Here is a 25,205-nt window from a genome sequence, read left to right on the forward strand (position 1 = left end):
ATTCGTCCGCCAACACATATAAACCAATTTCAAATATTTCATTGTTATTCTCGTCAATTTATAAGATCAGGATAACTAGTTAGTAGTACAAGCATAAGAGTTGTGGCATCATCATCAGGTCGGTACCAAGTTTGATGCCGTCTTTATATAAGGGTGGTTAATTTCTTGCAGCTCATATGCCGGTGGTCGGTTTCTACCACTTACCATAAAGAAGGCCCATTTACCTACCTACTTATAGATAAGGATTTTTTATTAGTTTTAATTTGAAATTGTTGCTCAACTTATTGTTTTCTGTTTCTAAGTGTAGCAATGGACGAAAAAATTATACGTAAGTGTGTTTCAGAAAAAATATAATTATTTTTTATTTGTAAAATTACACAAACTTTATTTATGTAGTCGTAGTTAGAGATACGTCTAGATTCGTAATTAAATAGTGATTTGTAGTTCATAGATGCATCTAAGCATGACATTAGGATTGCATGTTACATGCACGTCTAAAGATTTGCACCAACGCGACCAATTTTAGACCATTATGAATGCATTGGTGCAAATGTTTGACCCAATTTTTGGTAGCTGTTCTATTTTGCACGATATATTAAAAATTCTTAAGTACGGTGCGAAATGAAACTAGTACGTAGTTAAAAATAAGTAAAATAATTTATATATCTTGTCTGATACAAAATAAATTAAATAAACTACATTCTCTAAAAGACTTAGGTACTCTGTAAACTGGTCCATGACCATACTCCATAAAGTGGTCTATAACCAAATCACATTAGTCAGTGATTGTCAAACTTGTTTCCAACTTTGAAGGTTCTTACTCCACTAAAAATTCTAATAGAACTAGGGCACTGCAATTTCGTGTAATAAGTATCACAATGAGTAACAAAGGATTAATCAACGGTCTGAATACGGAAACATAGTCTCGTGCCTGAAATAATAATAAGAAGTTTTGAGACCAATATTTTTCTAATTTTGTATATGTATTGTAGAAATTAGAAAATATGTAATAGCTAATCATGTACTAAAGGAAGAAGTATTCAAGACATCTTATCAACGTTTTTATATAAATATTTATAATATATAGTCTGAATTAAAAAATAAAGCTATAGCTATGTTACAGAGAATCAAAGTAGATATATAAAATAAATTAAAAGATGAATAGCGCAATAAATACGTGTGATAAGTTTACACGTAATTGTATTGATATCAGAAATACAATAAAAGTTTTATCGATTTTGGTAACATTCAAATAGTTTAATCTATTTAAAAAAGTCCTTATATTGGTCACAGACAGACATTTTAATTTTATTTATTTATATAGATTAAACGACACCAACAATTTATACTATGCTAACTCGAATTTTAGTGAAAATCGATTGTGCCAAGATAGTGTACTATAAATTGTTGGTGTTGATATTATCAACGGTAGTTACTATACCTCTGGAGAGCATCCGGTCCAGAATTTGCACATGTAGAATAGAGTGAGGTCTGCAATATAATATTGTTAATATGTCTACTAATTTGTTTCATAATCTTTATAACTCTAGAACAGAGAGGCAAGAAGAAAAAGAAGAAGAAGGCTATCCTGAAACTCTTGATACTCGGAGCCGTGCTAAAAGCGAAAATTGGAACCTTGTTACAAATTCTTTCCTTCAAACTACAGGTAAATAATATTTTATTTATATAAATAAATATAGGACATCACCAATGATATTCTAATAAACAGATATGTTATACCCATACTAAACAACAGAAAAAAGTGTGCCGCGCCGGGGACCGTTTATTTTACATTTCGTTACAAGTAAAAAGGATAGCTCGATAAAAACAACAAGTAAAAGGGATAACTAGATGTTTTAATTACGCAAAACGTATTACTATATAATTATGATATATTATAACGTATTACTGGCATAATTATTATGATGAAAACAACTAAAGGCAAACGTCCCAATTAAGACGTTTTCTAGTCATCACTTTTTGCGCGTTAACGACATATCTGTTTACTAGTACATCATTGGGACATCACATACATTACTCTGATCCCAATGTAAGTAGCTAAAACACTTGTGTTATGAAAATCAGAAGTAACGGCGTTACAAACCCAGACCCAAGACATAGCAAAACTAATGAACTTTTTCTACATTGATTCGGCCGGGAATTGAACCTCGGAATGGCGTGCCCATGAAAATTGGTGTACACACTTCTCAACCACAGATTTTGTCAATATTTCGTAATGGCAAATAAATAATCTAGTATATTATGCACAAACAGCTCATCAAATAACATAAGAATTAATAACATTAAATGCTTAAATATATACAAATATGAACTAAAACTAGTTACTGTATAAGTCTTGGCCGCGTGCAATGGTGCATTTCCCCGTTGAATCGAAATTCTAAGAATAGTTAATATTTCTTACAGCGTCATTGTCTATGGGTGATGGTGACCACTTACCATCAGGTGGCCCAAGTGCTCGTCCGCAAACCTATACCATAAAAAATAGCTCAGTTATTAGTTAAACGCATAAAATACGTGAATCTAAGATTTGTTTATCTTTTTTCCTACTTCCATTGGAATTTAGTCAGAGTAAGAAAACCTTCGTCAGTTTTCAAATTCATTCCTTTCAAGTCTCAAACCCTTAGTGCCTTTTGAATCTAAACATCAAATCATTGTGACGCAATATGTCATTCTCGATCGGTAGAGCAGATTATCGCTCACACTGAGCACGCGAAAATAGATCTTAAGGTGACGAACCTTTTCTTACCCTGACTGTACATTACGATTCATTGACCGTGAAATGGTTTGTGACTATTATTCTTATGTAACATCAGACTGTTTGTATATTTACATAACGACTCATAAGTTCTTATAAAAGCTTACTTGAATCGAGTACATTGATTTTGTTTTCACTATGTTGTGTATATTATCTAATTCATGATTACATGTGTAATACTTTTGTAAAGGTCGTTGAACTCTTTAACGGCTGGAGCGATTTTGATGTTGTTTTTAGTATTCTTGATTTGTGATTCAGTTTGGACACGATCGTTGATACCGAGTAAGAGTGTAAGAAATTATTTGTACGAAATTTACGAGTAAATTAAGCAATCCTTAATTATAATTGAATTTATATTGATATTATAAATGTGAAACTCTGTCTGTCTGTCGATTATTCACTACCAAGTCGCTGTATCGAATTAGTTTTTATTTATTTTATATATTTAACCATTTTATTAAACATGCCAGATACATTGAAAAGGAAAATGTGTACACGGGAAAATTAAGTTTAAAAGGTATACTTATCCCTAGAAGAGATTTCTTCCAGTATACCCGAAAAAGAAGAAACATAGACAGAAAAGTTAATAGGTAGTAAGGAAAATTATACAAAAGGAGAAAAGTTACAAAAACAACAAAGAAAAAACATATACTAGATTAAAACAAAAGTTACAAAAAAAAAGAAAGTAAAAAAGAAAAACAAAAATTGAAAAAATTTGGTGAAATTTGTTTGATATCAAGTAAACTTGGACTCCAAGAAAGAACATAGGCTACTTTATTGCCTTACACATGACCCATGCCCTATAATCGAGAGTAAAGCCACAAGCGACTACTGGTATGATACAACAATGTTGTAGTAAATATCGTATTTATATGTATGTCACAGCTAAGTAGTTAAATTAGCAATTCAACAAAACGCCTAGTCACTTTAACGGCCGTTCAACCAGTGTCCTAAATGACAGGCCATACATCATCCATAGATTATCATCGCTCTTGAAAATAAGTTACTTTATCAATAATTTCTAAATTAACAACGGTTAGAAACACTCGATGTTTAGGTCAGCCGGTTGAAACAAACATAATATATTGACAAAAAAGATCCGCTGAGTTTCTTTCGCCGGTTCTTCTCAGGTCAGGGTGTTTGTTGTCCGAACCGGTGGTACTGTTTAATTTGACCATCAATAAGTAACTGTAATGATTTTAGTTTGAATATAGGAATTTCTGTTTGAGTTTATGTATCGAAAACTACTATATATGTATGTACTATATTATGTATTAAACTGGCTATGTGCATGACTTTGCGCGCGTTTGAATTTAATAATAAAATTATTGTTCAGTTCGCAAATCTTAATAAAATTTTAAAGTATCATTAAAAATTGACTGGCAGTTACCGCGTAACTACTTTTTAAAGATTACAACTTTTTAAAGTAATCACTTCTAAAATAAAGTTTATTTAATGTTATGCAAGTAGCAGTAGAAATAGATAGAGAATTAATAATAGAGACTGACTGAATTAACCAATTGGCTGTGACATATGTATCTTCTGTATTCTTTCTTCTCTTGTATGTTCTTTAGGTTGTCATTAGAGAAACATTGCTCTCTCTTTCTTACGAATGTTAAATCAATAATGACAGAAAAAGAAAGGTGTCTTGTGTCTTATCAGTTGTTAATAATGTTTTCAATTAATAATTTCAGGTGAAATTCTTTATAATCGCGCTGATCGGCTTGGGAATCAACTTGGCGAGGTTCTGGGTGGAGCTGAAGAATAAGCACCAGCAACCGCAGAAGGTAGGGGTTCAATTATAATACGTAAAATATTTTCCAGGGCAGTTTTGTAGCTAACACTCACTAGATACTCTATTGTCAAACAAATATTATAATACATAAAAAAAATTCCAGGGCATTTTTGTAGGTAACACTCATCAGATGCTCTGCTGGTAAACAAATATTTTATAATAGTGATCCGTTCCGGCTTCACACGGGTGGACATAATTGTTTTTTATATGTTTACCTTATTTTTTGTTGCTTCTTTTACGAAATGTTTAACAATTGTTATATTTCAACTTATTTACACAAAAACCTACCTTATGTTCAACATTCCTCTATTAGTGAATATATCCGTTCAGTAGTTTTCAAGTTTCTCGCAAACATGCACACAGACAGACGTGGGGATGCCTCTGTTTTATAATATATAGTGATTATTGTGTTCCGGTTTGAAGGGTGAGAGATACTAGGGATATCATATCTTAGTCAGAGATGATCAGAGGCCTAAGGAACATTTCCTACTACCACTTAACATCAGATGCCCCATTAGCTCGTCATTAAAAATAATACGTGTTCTTCTCGAAACAAAAAAAACATTAAATAGTATAAAACAAAGTCGCTTACCGCTGTCTGTCCCTATGTATGCTTAGATCTTTGAAATGACACAACGGATTTTGATGCGGTTTTTTTTAGTAGATAATGTGATTCGAGAGGAAGGTTTCTGTATATAAATACACGGACAATATAGTGAAGAAACACTGATCATTTTAGAAGTGTCTTAAGTGATGTCGTAAATGAACAAATTCAGTAGTATATTTAAATCAAATAAATCAAATCAAATAAAGTATTGCACCCGTGCGAAGCCAGGTCGGGTCACGAGTTTACAATAAAGTGGAATTCAATTATGATTAACTAAAAAAAAAATTTTGTAAAAATGAGATTGCTTGTCTGATTTGAATCCACGCTCTTTTAGATTCGCACGATCCAACCACTGCACCTCAGGTCATAATGGTGACCGTATTCACCGCTACGATCTCCTTAGCATACTTAACCAATTTTAATGTATGGATTGAATTCCAAATCGATGTCAAACCACATAGTATAGTTTGTATAAATTGAGCACATGTGAACTGGTTTGATCCGGTTCGGGTGGCTTTAATCTAGATCACACTGGTTAGAACTAGATTATTTTTCATTTATTTCAATAGATTATTTAATATTGTATAACATTTTTACAAGAAAAATATTAGCAGTGTAACTACAGGCACAAGGAACATATAATTACATTTCTTAAACGTTGCTGGGTCTAATGAGCCCCGTCTCGGTATTATGATAGTTTTCATACGAGGTCTTAAAAGCCCCGTACCCATAGATAATTAGCCTCAGCCGGCGTCTTAATGATTCAACCAGACGCACTACGAGATTGACATACCAGTGAAGATAATTAAGATTGCGACCCACTTGCGTAACGAAGCGAAGCGACGGCGATATTAACTCGTTAAACAATATCATACGACCATTTATATATGACATTAAAAATGTACTATGTTTAATTCACTTGATGGTTTTCGCATGTGGTCGTTTATTACCTTACTTATATGAGTTCGCGTTACCGCCGCGCATCGCCGCGCAGGTGTGTCTGATGCATTATTTATTTAGCAGAGAACAGCGATGATGAATTCTGTGTCTATATTAATATTATAAAAGCGCAAGTAAATCTGTCTGTTGCTTTTTACCAAAATGCTGGACGTAATTTGATGAAATTTATTATGAAGTTTAAAGTGCAAGGAAGATAAGTATAGGTTTATCAATTCATACTTGAAGACCAAGTCTCTAAGCTAAAAAATGTATATCAATCTATGTTTACATCCCACTTACGATACTTGGTGATAGGGCTTTGTGCAAGCCCGTCTGCGTAAGTACCACCCACTCATCAGATATCCTACCGCTAAACAACAGTACGCAGTATTATTGTATTCCGGTTTGAAGGGTGAGTGAGCCAGTGTAACTACAGGCACAAGGGACATAACATCTTAGTTCGCAACGTTGGTGGCGTATTGACGATGTTAGGAATAGTTAATATTTCTTACAGCGTCATTGTCTATGGGTGATGATGACCACATACCATCAGGTGGCCCATATGCTCGTACTATTCCATAAAAAAAACGATAATTATCTAGTAAAGACGAATATTTGTAATACAATATCAAGACTCATTCATCGAATACTCGAAACAGAATGGTATGTTCCGGATAACTTTAAGCACAAGGGATGCACTATCTTATCCAAGGTTGGTAGAGCTTTGATGGTGCATTGTTGGTGAACTGTGTATGTGTTTAACAGTGCCTATGGACAGTGGTGACTCTTGCCAGTCACCTACATAATATAAAAATAGCCATAAAAGCAAAATGATATTTTTCATGGACATGGGAAACTTTAATGAAGGCACCTCACTCTTAGGGGGAAATTACTTGTACTTATGCCTAGCCTCTTTTCCCTTAGACGTTTGCGGTTAACTTCGGCACGGTTCGATAATACTAAGGGGTTAAGAAAACTTTTATTAGGGTTTAAAAGGTGATCTCATGCATACAAAAGTACACAAACATCTCTGCTGTCTATTTTAAGGAGCCTCTCTGAAATCTGACAAGCGTGGCTCCACGCATCAACGACCCTAGGTCATTTTAATAGGACTTAGAAGTCTTTCATCGAATTTAAAGACCTCACATATATCTCAGAGGTTACATCTCTAGGCTTCAATGAATCTAATTCATCAGAATAGTTCAGAAGTAACGGTACCGTTTATCGTGGAGACGATATCACAACGCTCTAGCCCTTAAGCTCAATCCACAGCTATGTAGTTACCATAAATATAGCGTAGTCTTGAAAATTTATATCAATTTTGCGGTGGTAACAAATTGTTATGAAAATGGCACGTTCACTGGTCTGACGGCTTTCTTCAAACAGATATCTTAAATCAACGAATAAACATACAGTACTCGGTACTTTGCAAGGCTTATCCAAATACCTGATATTAGAATTGGATCATGTTTTAGAAATGTTTCGGCTTACACAATGGTGGTTGTATAGGCCTTCGACATTTTTAAATTTGTTGTTTTGTAAATTCAAATCGTTGGTAAAAGATACTTTGGTAAAAAAGGTATATTATTCGATACAATATTTTATAGATGATAAAAAAGCGTGATGTTAACACCTGTTGACTTCCAGGCAGGATACATTACATACATGTATAATTGTATTTAACTGATATGATTGTAATTTTTAAGTGTTGAAAAAGAGTACTACTGAGATTCTTGCCGGTTCTTCTCGGTAGAATCTACTTTCCGAACCGGTGGTAGCTTCACTTAATTGTTAAATGACGATTCAAAAGTGCTTGTAAAAGCCTAGTTGAATAAAGTTTATTTTGATTTTGAATACCTTAGCTTAATACATTTAAAAAAATAGTTAACGATCATCTGTCATTGATGTTTGTACTCTTTGGCCTGAAGTTCGAGTGATTCTTATAATTTCTGAGTCATAGATGTTTTTTCTCTTTTCTTTTTTAAAAATAAACTAACATTTGGTCGTTAAGAATTTTAGTTATTCGTAATTATTTCCACAATACAATTATACAAAAATAAATTATTTGGCTAATGCGTAATTTTAGGCTCAGTGATCCTGGAACTGGCTGGAACCCAAAATATACTCATACCTACTTAAAAAAAGCGAAAAAAGGAGTGCCTCCAAATATTTTATTTTTTTAGTTTATTTACATTACTTTTGTAAATGTCATACATTAATGTTTAATCAATTAATTTCCAATTAACGAAAACATCGAGAGGAAACCTTTCAAAGTCAATAATAAAACGTAAGTTTGAATGAAGTGAATAAAACTGTGTAGCTAATACCTGTTGACTTCCAGGCAGGATATATTACATACATATATAATTGTATTTAACTCACATAGCTTTGTATTTTAAATGTTAGAAAAGAGTAACTACCAATATCCTTATCGGTTCTTAATAAAATCTACATTCCAAATCGGTACATTTAATATAGTTACGGCTTCATTTAATATAGTTAGTTAAATGACCATTCAAAGGTGCTTGTAAAAGCCTATTTGAATAGAGTATATTTTGATTTTGCAAGAATTCTAGTATAAACACAAATTATGCACAAGGAAATTCAGTATTTTTTGGGTCTAAAACCCGCATTCATGATATAAAACGCACGCGTTTTTAAAAAATTGACCATCTCATTAATAATATGTTATTATTAAATGAATGTGACATATTTCTATAATAAGTGTGCTATTGGAAGCCGGTTAGAGATTATCGATGATCGTGACCGCGTCAGAATTAATGTCAGACTATTAGGGTCAGTTAGTATAAGGTCAGACTGCAGTGAAAGTGACCTGACTCAGCCGGATTGCAAGTCGTATTTTACGCGATTATAAATTCCTTTAACTTACCGACTTTCTTTTAATTTCTTGATGCTGTATTTGGGTATAATAAAGTTTAATGGACGAGTTGAATTAACATTTTAATATATTTTCGATCGTAAATAACTTTCATTGATATGTTGAAACAAAATTTTATTTTCTTTTAAGAGATAATTGTTTGAAAATTGACAAAAAGTAAATCGGTAATAATACTTTGTTTTTGATTTAATTTAAACTTATTTAAGTTATTTTAATATATATAATTTCAGTATATGTTTTTGTAATTTAAATAAATATGAAGTCCAGAAAGATCTTGATGAGGTCCTCAGAAAGTTTCTTATTATAATTGGGGCGGGGAAGATCGAAGTCACCAGTGCACTATTTTCACCCAGGAAAATGTGCTTAAGGCTAATTACATGTGGAACAAAGGCTTAATCATAGCATTTCTACGTTGAATCACCAATTTCAATGGACGGAGCTTGCCGTGTCTCCAAGGTAACTGATAAGGGTATAGGTTGGCAGAGTGGTAATTGAGCCACCTGGTGGTAAACGGTCTCCACTGATCATAGACATTAGTACTGTTTGAAATATTAACCATTCTTTGTATCACCAATGCGCCACCAACTTCGGGAACTAAGATGTTATGTCCCTTGTGCCTGTAGTTGCACAGGCTCACTCACCTTTCAAACTGGAACACAACAATACTGAGTACTGTTGTTTGCCAGTAGAATATCTGATAAGTGGATGGTAACTACCCATAATAGTTTGGTTATAATTGGTTGTTGTAGGGATAGTAGGCTAACAAGTAACTATGACTCCAAGTTTAAGTTCATTAAAGGTCCGAGGATTTTTATCAAATTATATAACTGTAAATAAAGTAAAAGCACTAGAATTAACCGGAGTTAGACATGGCCTATTGGCAGCCTTTGGCATATTAGGCAAATGGCTCCTATAAGTTATAACCTTGATAGAACATGATTTTGTTTATATCATACTAATTTATTTGATCTGAGCTTTATAGTTACTAACAGTCCATATCTCCCACTAGGTTGGGCTAAGGTCTCCACTCCCTTTAAGAGCGAAGTTTTGCAGATTATTCCAACACCTTGCTTTAACTCGTATTGAAATAAACTCCAAACTAACTAATTAAATGACTTAATAATATATATGTATATTTGTTACAGGTGATATACTATGAACATGCTCAGCATCAACATCACTATGAACATGAGGAGGAGCCCGGCTGGGGGCCTTGGTCCAGGAGTATGGAGCCCGAGGTAATCATTACTAATATTATAAATGCTAAACTTTGAATGGGTGTTTGCAGAGCCAGATTTAAAGGTCTGGAGGCCCCCGGGCCACAAAGCAGTGGGGGCCCTAGACAAACAGAAGCGTGAACAACCTAATAATTATATTAACATGAATTGATTACTTTTTTTATTTCAATCAGTAAGCTATGATTTATTTACTTGTATCAGTAACTTTTAAAGTATTAAATAATAACATTATTATAATTTGACTATATCTCGGTATTTGTAAACTTGCTGAAAACTGTGGCCCCCACTAATGTGGAGGCACCAGGGCAGTTGCCCCGGTTGCCCTCCCCTAAATACGGCCCTGGGTGTTTGTTTATCAGACCAGAACTGCTAAACGTAATAAATAAATAGCAGACTGCACACCCTTGAGCATCCTCGCCGAGTGGCCAGATTATCGGTTTTTTATAGGATGATTTTTATGATTTTCTATTTTTCCTGATAAATTGAACTCCGGAGCCTTTAAGAGTAGAGTGAACAGGTTTCTTTTGGAAGGGCGTGTACCACCTTCGTCATTATCTACACTTTCCATCAGGTGAGATGGAAGACTAACGCCTATTCCCTATAAATATGTAAAAAAAAACGTATCTGAATAAAAAACTAACTTTCATCGCTAGCAATCCCCCCTCCCCCTCTACGGTTAAATAAATTATTATTATTTTGACTTAAATATATATGAGACAACATCACATACATTACTCTGATCCCAATGTAAGTAGCTGGAGCACTTGTGTTATGGAAATCAGAAGTAACGACGGTACCACAAACACCCAGACCCAAGACAACATAGAAAACTAATGGTAATCTACATCGACTCGGCCGGGAATCGAACCCGGGACCTCAAAGTGGTGTACCCATGATAACCGGTGTACGCACAACTCGACCATGGAGGTCGTCAAATAAACAAGTTATTTCTTTACAGGATGCTGAAACTGAGTCAGGTGAAAATATAAACAATTCGCCGTACCGGGCGCACGAGAAACCGGTCCCGGCGTATCCGTCCCGGCCGCTTCTCACCCTCTCCTAATTTAAGACTAATTAATTAATTTATTTATTTATTTATTTATTATAGTTCATTAGTCAATACAATATACAAATTAAATTATTTTTAATAAATTGTTTTGTGGTTTCATTACATATGTGGACGTATACCAAGTATAAAGTAGGTAAAAATTTAAACGAAATTTCCAAGAATATTCCATCGCTAATATAATTTCAGTAGTTCGTGTTGGCCAAAATGATATTATCGTTTTACAATGATGCTTCAATGTAGAGACATTCTAACAAATGATAGAGATCATTTGTTAGAATCCCCCGCTATCGTCCAATTGTTTTCTAATGACAGCTCAATCATATTTAAAATAAGAAAAATAGTGTATGTAACAGTATTAAATGCTATACCATATAAAATAATATTAATTAAAGTTTTACAAATTATTGATCAATTAATTACATTAATAATTGTGTATAATAAAGTAAATTCAATAGCCCCTGCTATATTCATTGTGCAATAATAATGAGATTTAAATTATGATATAGAATCAAATGTCTTAACAACGTATTTAAGGCTAAGGTTACCCTCGTAAAACTAAGCATTATAATGATGATGATGAGGGTGACGTCCTCTTATTTATTTATTTATGAGTCCCCAACAAAGGATACACACTAATTACACATTCAAAATAAAACAGTATAAAGGTCACACAACTTACGTGTTCCTTCAATTATAGGAGACCACAGCGTGCAAAGCAAAAAGTATTTTTAAACATAAAGAAATTAAAAGTGTGAAAGTAATAAATGGAAGTAAAAATACAAATTAAAATTAGGAAAAAGCTTATAAACTAAACTTTTTTATTATTGTATTAATAATATTACGTTAAAATTTTATTGAGACACACTAACGAAATTCGATCAGTCAAGAGAGCCAACCGAACAGGACATATTATACTGCATAAGTCTGCAAACTGTATTCCAACTCTCATACCCCAATGGGACGAAAAATCCAACACCACAAATTCCTATATTCAATATAGAAGCAGCATTTTACATTCAGTAAGTAGTAGAACTTTTGTTGGATCATTTTGAAATGTAATTTATTTTTGTATGTGATAGTGTATCTACTGTTGGTTGTCCTAATGAAAACAAAACAGAAGATTTTTTTCTTTCTTGACCGCCCGCCTGGATAGGTACCACCCAATAATCAGATATTTTACCGCTAAACAACAGTAGGCAGTATTGTTATGTTCCGGTTTGAAGGGTGAGAGAGCCAGTGTATTTACAGAGTTGGTGGCACATTGACGATGTAAGGAATAGTTAATATTTCTTACAGCGTCATTGTCTATGGGTGATAGTATCTTCTATCATGTATACCTACTTACACCCTCCATCCATATCTCGACGGTCTACGCTCCTGCCCATTTAACAAGCCAAAAACTCGGAATTTGATAGATTTAATTACATAGTATAAAACAAAGTCGCTTACTGTTGTCTGTCCTTATGTAAGCTTAGATCTTTAAAATTACGCAACGAATTTCCAAGCGGTTTTTTTTTATAGATAGAGTAATTCGAGGGGAAGGTTTTTGTATATTATACACGAACAATATAGTAAAGATATACTGATAATTTTAGAAGTGTCTAATGCAATATAGTAACTAAACAAATTCTGTAGTATATTATAGCCCAGTACACAATGAAAAAAATAAGAGATAAGGAATAAGAAATAATGAAGAAGGAATAAAGCAACCAAAACACAATAGGCGATAGGCTACAATATACAACTAATAACAGCGGTTGAATACCTGCTACTAGTTACGTGCTGACACTTGCTAGACACTTCTTTGGAAAAAACGCCCTGCGATTGGCTGGCTATAAGAAATAAGAAACAAATTCTCAGCGCGACGGAAATTTTATTCTTATTTATTATTCGTTATTTTTGAATTCTGAATTGATTAACGATGCTGCCATCGCTGGATTCCGCTATTCCTTATTTCTTGTCCCTTATTCCTTATCTCTTATATCTTATTTTTTTCATTGTGTAATGGGCTTTAGTATCAGTATTGCACACGTGCGAAGCCGGGGAGGGTCGCTAGTTTACAATAATATGAAGTTGACGCTTGTGTCAACGGTTAACATTTAAAGCAGGTTCGACTGTTCTAAAACCTTCTCCGAAACGTGCTGAATCTGCTGGTATTAGTAAAGATACATATATCAATATCCCACAAGGTCGCTGACAGATAAGAGTTTTTCAACAAATCGAACTGACTTTTTTTTCAAATCGTAAAGAGTCAACAAAGATTAGGCCCTACAAACAAACTGTTCAACTTTATATTAATATACATAGCAATGAACAGTATTTTTTGAATAGATTACATTATGTGAGATCATGTATGTTTTTTTGTTTTTGTATTTTATTAATTTTGTGTTACTTTCTTTTTCTTTCTTTTTTGTTTGTGGTTTGCAATAAAGTATAATTCATTCATTCATAATTCATTCACCATTTATTTAGTGAAGCCGTCTTTAGTTCTACTAAATCAAGTTATAAGACATTTTTCTCGGCATACATTGTCAACTGCAGACATTAAACATTGAAAGTTTTACTCGCATAGATCATAATACTATAGATTTTAGATTTCATCGACATTTATAAATCCCTAATTTCGTTACTAACGATCATAATAATTCTTGAGGTATCCTAATACATATATGAAAACCCTGAAATTTGATATGTAAGTTAGTAACTACTTAGTTTCTTGCCGGTTCTTCTCTGTAGAATCTACTTTCCGAATACCACCGGGGTATCCTCACTTAATAAAGTCGTTAAATGACGACTCAAAAGTGCTTGTAAAAGCCTACTTGAATAAAAATTGTAAGCAAATCACATAGTTTGACTAAGGTGTTGATATTGTGGAGTTGGGAGCGTCATGTAGTCTCGTCTTGGTTAACTTATTACTTGAAAATGTTTTTGCGGACAATTTCTTTTATCTATATACGAGCATATGGGCCACCTGATGGCAAGTGGTCACCATCACCTATAGACAATAACGCTGTAAGTAATATTAACCATTCCTTACATCGTCAGTGCGCCACCAACCTTGGGAATTAAGATGCTAAGTCCCTTGTGCCTGTAATTACACTGGCTCACTAACCCTTCAAACCGGAACACAACGATACTGCGAACTGTTATTTGGCGGAAACATACAAAACAACCAAACAAACCTACACATAAATTACTCTGTAATTCAATTGACATTTTCAAATATGGAATTAAAATCAAACACGAACGTATATAAAAACCAAAAAATATATTCTTTTCATTAGTACATACATATTTTAACACAAAAATTATTACATACATCGACAGGCACTAAAAAACAAATACACCACGTCCATCAAACTAGCCCAATATTATCGCGGCGAATATTTAGGATTCTCTGGGGCGTATGTGAAACTTCTCAGTTCGTACGAGACGCCATTTTGATTCTCGTAACCGAAATCGCGCATTTCATTCTTTATCTCGGTGTCGAAATCGCTGCAGCCGCCAAAAACTCTGTTCGGCGTGCGATTGGTCAATAATCCCGGCTTCTGATTGTCCGGCGCGTCGCGGCCGTCGCGATCCGTGCTCCTATTGGTCGACGATGACGCGACCTCGTCGTCCTTGTTCTGATTGGTCGGCAGGGGGCGGAATAGTGCGGAATGTGCGGTAGCCGTGTCTAAATCGGCTTTGCGGGATACCAGTATCCTGATATCGGTGTGCAGGTACAGTTTTCCAGATTTTGAAGTCATAAATCTGAAATAGATATATAATTAAATAAGTTAAACTATTAAACTGTTTTTTTTTATCTTAAATTAAATTATTTTAGTTATAAATGAAAATAGAATAAAATTGGAACACTTGTTTTTTTTTATTGTTTTACTAAGGCAGGAGACATTGGTATCAGTCCTAACAACAAGAGACTATTAATATCTATTTTCAAATGCTGCTAGCATTCTTGCCACCATTCCACGCGGTCAAGATTTATACAGTAACTAGTTTTAGTTCATATTTGTATATATATATTTAAGCATTTAATGTTGTTAATTCTTATGTTAATAAAACATATATTTACATAATAGGTTCGATCGGCATAAAAAAAAAAAAATTTCAAGGCTTTCAGGAGATATTGTGAAATATGTATTTTTGGGGTGCTGAAAACAGACTCTTCATTGTCTCTATCTTATGCCACGGGATATAAGTGAGTGAGTTCAGACGAAGGTTTAACTGCTTTACCTGCAGAGTTCCAAGAGTCAGATATACTAAGCTGGGGCTTCAACAACAACAACAACAGCCTGTAATTTCCCACTGCTGAGTTGAGGCTCTCCCTACGAGGAAACCATTAGGAACCGCGCTGTTCTAATGCGTGTTCAATACACATGTGGCAGAATTTGTATGAAAGCAGACACAAGCAGGTTTCCAAACAATATTTTCCTTCACCGCCGAGAACGAGATGAATAATAAACACAAATTAATCAAATTAATATTTAGTAGTGCTTGCCTGGGTTTGAACCCACGATCATCGGTTAAGATTACGCGTTCTAACCACTGGGCCATCTCGGCTCTATAACGATAATGAGTCTTATCATATCACCACTTGCCTCAGATGTATCAGGTACCGGAGCCACTTGTGCATGTGGTGGGGGGCGGGGGGGTCGGCGCCGGCCGGCATGTACAGCGTGCGCTGGCGCAGGAACGTGCGCGCCAGCGGCGGCATGCTGGTCAGATCGTACAGCACGACAAACATCTTGACCAACGTGCCGTGGGGGTTGAAAAGCGACACCTGCACCGTGCCCGAGCGCGCCACGCGGTAGCCCCCCGGGCCCAGGTTGATGTGCCCCTGATAATGGTCACGGTATAGTCACATGACTTATTGGAACTCCATGTTTGGAGTCACTTGATGACCTCCATGGTCGAGTGGTGTGTATACCGGTTTTCATGGGTACGCCACTCCGAGGTCCCGGGTTCGATTCCCGGCCGAGTCAATATAGATTATCATTAGTTTTCTATGTTGTCTTGGGTCTGGGTGTTTGTGGTACCGTCGTTACTTCTGATTTTCCATAACACAAGTGCTTTAGCTACTTACATTGGGATCAGAGTAATGTATGTGATGTTGTCTCATATTATTATATTATTATTATTATTTATTTATTTACTTATACTCTATAATATCAAGTCTGTTTCCAATCAGACTTTATAAATAGCTGTGATATTTTATTAATAAGTAAATAACGCGATTTGATTTGGAGATATGAAAAAATCATCAAACCAAAGGAGAAAGAAAACTCGAGAACAAAGCAATAATGTCTGCGTCAGTCGAAAACGTTATTCAGAGCAAATTCGAGCTGTTAAGGTTCATATGTCATCGGGTATATATAAATGCGAGACTATTCATCCAATCATTACAAAATTAAACACATAGAAAACGACTATTACTAGTCCATATAAAAAAAGAACAAAAATAAACAATTATTGAGGAAATCTTTAGTCGACAAGTTTTGATCGCCGACTATACTGCTTTAAGTGGAATCATAGTGGTGGAGTCAAGTGGTGTATCGTATCGAGAGCGGCACTCACCATGTAGGGCGCGTTGGTGCCGCCGGGCGCGTAGAAGAAAACTGTTACTGGCAGGCGGCGGTGCGGCGGGCAGAAGGCGCCCGACGCGCCAAGCTCGGCCGCGAAGCCCTGCACCGTGGCCACAGGCTCCAGGCGCCCCTTCAGCGCAGACTCCTCGAAGCTGCCCAGCAGCCCCGCGCTCGGGCCCAGGCGTGGGCGCGGCGCTGCGCGGGGCGGAGCGCGCGCGGGCGACGGCGCTTCGCCCCCCGACACCGGGTGGAACAGCGCGCTGCCGGGGACATAACATAAGCATCGCCATACGTGGTATATCTTTGACCATGATATGTGACACCAACAAAACCTTCTATTATTACTAATATCAAGAATATACAACATCGCGGATTAAACGATATAGGTGCACAAGTTTTAACTGTAATCATATTGTATTAAGACATCCCCCATGGGTTCGTTTTGGGACCATTTTTATTCAACGTTTTTATAAATGACGAAGAATCTATTAATGCAAAAAAAATGACAAGTAGGTCGGTATATATTTAACCATTATGTATATTTTTTTGTTGTAACTACTATGATAATTAAACAAACAATCTTACCTCTTAATACCAGACACGCCGTTAATCGAATCATCGAAATCAAAACAATTGTTTCCTCTTCTCAGGGGGGCGGGACTGGACGTTAGGGGGAGTCCCGTCTTATTGTGAAACACCATAGACGCTGCAGAATCGAACCTCCATCGAAATCGATCCATTTCCGTGGGCGAAGGCACTTGATTGTCGGGCCCACCCTTTTTGGGATCGGGAAACTTAAAGCCATTCTGTTCGATTTCCTCCCTAGGGGATTCGACTTCGCACTTGTCAAAGGTACCGTAGTCGCATTTCTCGTAAAGGACGTAATCGTCGCTTATCGAGAAGGTCTTCTGTCGTTTCGGTTCTGGTTTCGGTATAGAGAAAACCGTGTCATCGTCCCTCAAATTCAATTCCTGTATATCGTTGTTTTGCGCGAATCTGTCACTTATAACCTTCTCGATACGGTCCACAATCGGGAAGTAACGTCTCAACTTTGGCCTCTTTATAATGCCGTCACACTTATCACTAGAATTATCTAAACTTATATCACACTGTGAATTACTGCTAATATTATCACATTTATGCTTCTTAAACGCTTTCTCGTCCTCCTCGCGTTTCCGCCTCGCCCCGCTCTCGATGGACGCCAGGTTGTAGTTTCCCTCCGACCTGACCATCCCCCTGTCCAAACACCCGACGCACTTCATCTGGAGCGAGTTGCCGCACTGACACGACATGTCCTCCGTCTGGGTCGCCACTGTGTTGGTCCTTCTGAACTCCGTCGGTGGTATGCTCATGGTCTCGACGAAAGGCGACCGGCTCTCAATGCGACTGGCTGGTAGCGTCAAATATGTCTGATTCCTGAAGCAGCCGATCGCTCGGAACCTGTCGAACCTAGCCGCCTGTAATATCGGTATGGACGTATGTGTTTCCTTAGCCTTTAAACCGTCGCCTTCCGACGACGTGCTATCACAGAGCTTTTTTAGTTTACTCTCTTTCCTCAAACGGCGTTTGTATTTGGCTATCTCTTTCAGTCTCCGTTCGTCGAGCTTCTTCGTTTCCTGGGCGTTCAGGGTGTTGGTCTTGTGGGTTTTGTCGTCGGATTCGTCGTCGCAGCTGCATTTGTGCTTCCCGCTTTCGCTGCACGGCGTCAACATCCTGTCGTCGACGATCTTCTTGTCCTTGTCGAGACAGGAGTACATGTATTCGATGCCTTGGTTGGGAATGATAGATATGCGTCTTCCATTCGATCCGATGTTGGCGTCGGGCGGGTACTTGGCGCTCCTTGGGCCCAGAGTGAGATCATTCAGTTTGCCCACGAGCTCGTCGTGCACATTGGGCACTTCCTCTCTGGCTCTCCTCTTCTGGCAGGTACATTTAACTACTGGTATATCGTCTAAGCGTGGCAGACTCTCCAAGACCACTTTCAGATAGATGTTGTTCCCGATATCCGTTACCGGAAACTTGTGGCCGTTGGGTGGTCTCGGGAAGTCGGCTATCTTGTAGCTCTCCCCGGGTATTTTTATGGAGTAGACGACGTTTAGCTTGCGTTCTTCGAGATCTGTTTCGTCACAGTTTGCTTCTATTTTTTTAAAGTTGCACGTTTCGCGGCTCAGCTTTCTCCTGGAAATATATATTTAGCATTTAACAATACACCAAAATACCTATCAGATTTATGATTAAACTAGCGACCTGACCTCGCTTCGGGGTCAATGCTGTTATTGAATATTGTAGAGTATGTCTAAATTATCAGTGTATCTTTACTATATTTTCCACGTGTTTTACACCAAAACCTTCCTTTCCAATCACACTATCTATTAAAAATAACCGCATCAAAATCCGTTGCGTACTTTCAAAGCTCTAATCACACATAGGTACAGACAGAAGTAAGCGACTTTGTTTAATACTTTGTATCTTCAAACTACCTTCTCTCAGCAGGTTTGTCATCGGTCTTCTTGATGATGGCCTTCCAAGCTGACAGTTGGGAGAAGTGTAGCTGGGAGCGAACCGCGTTCAGTAACCAGTGGGGGGTAATAGCCGACGGTGTCTCATGGCTTCTGAAAGATAAACGCCATTTGTACCCATTCACTTACTAGATGATGTTCTCTTCAGTTTCATGATGACAATGGCCTTTATTTCATTAAAGTATTAAATTGAACTCTTTGTATGTTTAAAATCAACTTATAAACTAGTACTATTTATTTAAAAACATCGTAACAGCCTGTAAATTTCCCTCCTCCTTTCCCTTTAAGGAGAGTGCTTGGAACACATTCCACGCTGTTCCAATGCGGGTTGGTGGAATGCACATATGGCAGAATTTCAATGAAATTAGACACATGCAGGTTACCTCACGATGTTTTCCTTCACCGCCGAGCACGGGATGAATTATAAACACAAATGAAGCACCTATATATAGTGCTGCTTGCCGGGGTGTGTGTGACGTGTTTTAACCACTGGGCCATCTCGGCTTTATTTAAAAAACATACACACACAATTTTCTTAATAGATAAGAACAAAAACTGGGACTCAGCTATACAATTAACATATTTGCCTAAAGAAGACATACTGGCAATTGGGTCACCTGGTGGTCACCACCGCCCATAGACAATGACACTGTAATATTAACCATTACACCAATTCACCACAAACTCGAAAGTTATACCTTGTGCCTGCAGTTACATTGACTCACCCACAAACTGGAACTACATTACTAAGTACTGTTTAGTGATGGAATATCTGATGAGTGATAACCTACCCAGATGTGTGTGCACAAAGCACTAACACAAAGTAAAGTTCAAACAATAAATGGTATCTAATCTATCAATAGCAAAGTGCTTCAATACACAGACTACATGGCACTGAGGAATACAAACTATTTCTTGTGACGTCATCGCTCTACGTCATCGTCTACGTATTCAAGATATTCCGACCCACGTGAGTCATTACATAAAATCACTCGCCCTTCAAATGAATCGCTAATTTATTTACTAGCTAATAACCTTCCTAGAAAGTTGCCTTCCCATTTCACCCTTAAAAAACTACTTTCTTGACTCAATCGTATTGACTGTATACTGAATAGTCAGTCAGGATCAATGATTTTATAAGTGTGGGAGAAATATTTAATTTCACTGTCCCCAAATAATAATTATACGGAACAATAGGCTAGGTTATCAACTACAACAACAGCCTATAAATTCCCATTGCTGGGCTAAAGGCCTCCTCTCCCTTTGAGGAGAAGGTTTGGAAATATTCCACCACGCAGTTCCAATGCGGGTTGGTGGAATACACATGTGGCAGAATTTTTATGAAATTTATCACATGCAGGTTTTCTCACGATGTTTTCCTTCACCGCTGAGCACGAGATGAATTGTAAGATAAATTAAGCACATGAATCAGCGGTGCCTGCCTGGGTTTGAACCCGCAATCATCGGCTAAGATGCACGCGTTCTAACCACTGGGCCATCTCGACTCTCGACTGGGTTATCTATTTAGACACATTCTACTAGTTAAACTTTGAGCTAAGCATATATTCACGATTTGGGAAAATGCTAAAAACTTGGCAACTAGGTGGTATGAATAAATTTTAACTCAAACCGTACTGCCATTATGTAGTTTAGTGTATATATAGTTCAGTGTGGTACATTTGTAAACGGTTCTGCAACTACTTGGTGGTACTTCTCAGCACATCTATAACTAAACAGCAATTCATAGTACCTTCTGTTTTGTTCCGGTTTGTTTCCGGTACAGGAAAACATGCAGGAATGAGCTCGTGTACAAACATAAGATATATCACATCATTACGACCAAGAGAGAGCCAAGATGGCCCAGTGGTTCGAACGCGTGCATCTTAACCGATGATTGCGGGTTCAAACCCAGGCAAGCACCACTATATATATATATGTATATATATATGTACTTAATTTGTGTTTATAATTCATCTCGTGCTCGGCGGTGAAGGAAAACATCGTGAAGAAACCTGCATGTGTCTAATTTCATCGAAATTCTGACACATGTGCATTCAACCAACCCGCATTGGAACAGTGTGGTGGAATAAGTTCCAAACCCTCTCCTTAATGGAAGAGGAGGCCTTAGCCCAGCAGTGGGAAATTTACAGGCTGTTACTTTTTTACTTTACTAACAACGACTATGGGTGCTTGGCAGTGCTGAGGACTTAACATCAAGTGGCAAATTTGCTAGACCTCGAACTCGATGGTATAAAATAGCCCAATAATTGAAAACTTACTTGCTAGTAATAGTCCTTATAGTCCATCGTTCGAGCAGCAATGCCTTCTGCTGTGTGTGAAGCTTGTCATACATGCCCTCCTCTTCCACTCGGCTGAGGGAGGCGTAGCACTCTTGACAATCCGGAGCTAGCAGCACCTGAAGATGTGTACAGATATGATTCAATAACTTATAAGATTGGTGATAGCTTTTTTTTGGGCACTAATCATCAAGCGACTGATTGGAACCAGACGAAGAAGGTATGATACTGTACTCGCACGACCAGCGCTGGACCATCAAAGGTGAAAAGTGGGCTGTCTGCACCAAGAGTAGGTAGGCCTTTTTAGTCAATGGAACCTAGTAGTCCTTAGTGATAGTATTATGAAAATGTTGTAGACACAAAATAAGTCATAGCTTTCTTCTTATTAGAATTGGAAAAAATAACCTATACTCTTGAATAGCGTTTTTCTCAAAAAGGAGAATCTATGGTATATAAGCGAGAAAGTCCAGTAGATTAAATACGTGAATTCGAAAAGAAGATTGGAGTTTTATAGACCTTTAAACGATCTCGTGCATTCGTGTTTAAATAAAAATACCGACCAATAATATCCGCCGACCCGCATGAGATCATCATCATGAAATGAACATCGAACCCTGACGACCTCCGTGGTCGAGTGGTGTGTACACCGGTTTTGGTGGATACGCCACTCCGAGGTCTCGGGTTCGATTCCCGGCCGAGTCGATGTAGATTATCATTAGTTTTCTATGTTGTCTTGGGTCTAAGTGTTTGTGGTACCGTCGTTACTTCTGCTTTTCATTACTCAAGTGCTTTAGCTACTTACATTGGTATCAGAGTAATGTATGTGATGTTGTCTCATATTTATGTATTTAAACCCTATTGCCCTTAATTCACTCTAGGTAGTCAGACCCTTAATTACGGCTACTGGGTGAAGATTTACGAACATACCTCAATACAGATGGGTATCTGGTCATTCCATAGAGCGTGGACATGGCTGTTGAGTTGAGCTTCGACTGCTGGTTTGGGCTCGTCCGTGTCCGGCTTCGGTTGGGTAATCACCTGGAATGTGACAAAACAAGGATTAAGAACCATTTACCAATTTAGAAGAATATCCTCTAAACTATGGCAGAAAATTTTGGAGATATCTATAGAATGTTTAAATTGATCATCAGAACAACAACAACGCGATTTTTAAAACCCTTTTCGGCCCGTACGACCACTCTGTAGAACCTACTTTCGCTGACGATTTTTCCGAACCAATACGACTTGGAAACCTTAAAGAAAAGATCGTACACTTTCCTTAAAGGCCGGCAAAGCTTCTGCAAGTTCCCCGGTGTTGCAGATGGCCATAGACGGTGGTAGTCACCTTCCATCAGGTGACCCTCATTCTCGTTTGCCACCACATAAAAAAGATAGTTGTTTGGCATGGGCCAATGGGTGAGACTTTAGACCCTAATCTACCGATAACCATTATGAAACCTAACGACGTATAAACATAGATCAATGAAATTTCATCATCGGTTGAAAAGTTAAGATCTGAGAGTGATACAGATAAAAAAATACATGGAACAGATTAAAGCACCAAAAAAAGATTAAGAGAAACGTACAACAGGCGATCTTATCTTAGCTATTTCTTACAAGCGACGCTAGGATATTTGGACAGTGAAATAGATTGTCCTATCGGCTATCGGTCACATAATATATTGATATTACGTGATCTGGGATCTTATGTCCTTTGAAACCTGGTAATAAAATCATATAAATTTACTTGGTAGCAGTGCTTTGTGCAAATCCTTCTGGGTAGGTACCACTACACAGTATAGTTGTGTTGCAGTTTGATGGGTCAGTAAGTCAGTATGACTACAGGCACAAGGGACATAATATTTTATTACCCAAAGTGGCACATTGGCGATGTAAGGAATGGTTAATATTTCTTACAGCGCCATTGTCCATTAGTGGTGACCATATACATAAATCTATAGCAATACAACAATTGAAGACATGATTACAACAAATTATAAACAAAAGGATATACAGAATGAACACGCTGTATATCATGTCATAAATTCTTTAGGCTAAATTAAAGACATACATACATACAACCAACCAGAACAATAGTTTTATTATATTAACATTGCCATGCAACGCTGGTCTTGCGACCTACATCGTGTCGTCCCTTGGGCTTTAATTGAACTGGCTCACTCGTCCTTCAAATCAGAACACGATATAGTTCATTGACCTTTATTAATTAATTAATTACTTTTGATATCGTCTAGAACAATTCCGTTCACGTGTCATACAGGGTGCCAGGAGCGAGATGGCCCAGTGGTTAGAACGCGTGAATATTAACCGATGATCGTGGGTTCAAACCCAGGCAAACACCACTGAATATTCATGTGCTTCATTTGTGTTTATAGTTCATCTCGTGCTTTGCGTCGAAGGAAAACATCGTGAGGAAATCTACATGTGTCAAATTCCATATATATTCCACCAACCCGCATCCGAACAGCGTGATGGAATATGTTCCAAACCTCCTCCTCATAGGGAGGGGAGGCCTTTTTTTAACCGTACCGATTTTGAAACTTCAGATGTAAATAAAGATGTATGAATGATGTAAGTGTCGTACAATTGGAGAGGCTTATGTCCAGCAGTGGACGAGTGGGCTGTTGATGAAGATGTATGCATAGAAATAGCCAATAATGAATAAATTATTGGATTTGAAACAAAGGACCTCGAGATCCTTATAAGCTTAGTATAGACTAGACTTAAGAGTGGTGATAAGGGTGTAAAGATATAATGTACCTGTTGGCTAGTGGAGGGGTTGATATGGTGGCGTCGGGGCGCGGGGCTGGAGCTGCGAGCGCGCACCACAAGCCGGCCCAGCTGGAGCAGCAGCCCCGTTCCCGTCGCTGGGGGGGGTTCGTTACTGTGCATCTGGAAATTAAATGGAAATTAATTATTAAAAAAAAAATCTAAACTATTTATTTATGTCACTGTGTGCATACATTATGATGTATTGTGTGTGTGTGTGTGTGTGTGTGTGTAAGTGGGTCCCTGTGTGTGACCTACTAAATCCAACTGGCCAATTACGGTTAGTTGTCCGTCCCGACTTTATACGGGTGGAATAAAAATTGTTTGAGTGCGTCAGTGGGTCCAAATTAAACCACCCAGGGATCTACATACATATGTATGTATTACTTACAGGTTATTATATGTATATAAATTAATAACGATTTAAATTATAGTAATATAGGATCTTTATCTGAAATATTCATTTGTTTTTTTTTTACATTTTGGTCAGTTTCAATGAAAAATTATATTTGAATATAAAGAATGCGCAGTTAACGCAGCTGAAAAAACAAACCTACATACACAGTAGCCCGAAACCTTGACAGAACACGTGACGTCATCACAATTACTATTGGGGGGGGGGAGGCAAACGATATATGAGCAGCACGTGACCATACTATGGTTTGCTTCAAGGCCCGACCATACTCAAGGGATT

General features: G+C 37.2%; 2 protein-coding genes across 3 annotated transcripts in view; one reads left to right on the top strand and one right to left on the bottom strand.

Moving 5' to 3' along the window:
* The window catches only part of LOC124541239, a 32,538-nt gene extending 21,135 nt beyond the window's left edge, over positions 1 to 11,403 (top strand). Inside the window, exons 4-7 of the mRNA XM_047119121.1 lie at positions 1,551 to 1,666; positions 4,471 to 4,563; positions 10,162 to 10,254; positions 11,213 to 11,403. Of these exons, the coding sequence (XP_046975077.1) occupies positions 1,551 to 1,666; positions 4,471 to 4,563; positions 10,162 to 10,254; positions 11,213 to 11,317 (407 nt within the window). The 3' untranslated portion in view covers positions 11,318 to 11,403. The remainder of the gene's footprint in view (positions 1 to 1,550; positions 1,667 to 4,470; positions 4,564 to 10,161; positions 10,255 to 11,212) is intronic.
* A 3,169-nt stretch (positions 11,404 to 14,572) lies between these two features.
* Positions 14,573 to 25,205, bottom strand: part of LOC124541060 (protein FAM214A) — a 52,940-nt gene continuing 42,307 nt past the window's right edge. The window contains exons 2-9 of one of the 2 annotated variants that reach the window (XM_047118868.1): positions 24,503 to 24,634; positions 22,649 to 22,759; positions 21,704 to 21,840; positions 19,386 to 19,514; positions 17,491 to 19,083; positions 16,898 to 17,165; positions 15,922 to 16,160; positions 14,573 to 15,076 (exon numbers count right to left, since the gene is read on the bottom strand). In XM_047118868.1, the coding sequence (XP_046974824.1) occupies positions 14,695 to 15,076; positions 15,922 to 16,160; positions 16,898 to 17,165; positions 17,491 to 19,083; positions 19,386 to 19,514; positions 21,704 to 21,840; positions 22,649 to 22,759; positions 24,503 to 24,634 (2,991 nt within the window). In that variant the 3' untranslated portion in view covers positions 14,573 to 14,694. Of the gene's footprint in view, positions 15,077 to 15,921; positions 16,161 to 16,897; positions 17,166 to 17,490; positions 19,084 to 19,385; positions 19,518 to 21,703; positions 21,841 to 22,648; positions 22,760 to 24,502; positions 24,635 to 25,205 lie in introns of both variants that reach the window. The other variant, XM_047118867.1, reaches the window with a different exon arrangement.

Source organism: Vanessa cardui, chromosome 27, assembly GCF_905220365.1.
Source record: "Vanessa cardui chromosome 27, ilVanCard2.1, whole genome shotgun sequence".
Lineage (NCBI taxonomy): Eukaryota > Metazoa > Arthropoda > Insecta > Lepidoptera > Nymphalidae > Vanessa > Vanessa cardui.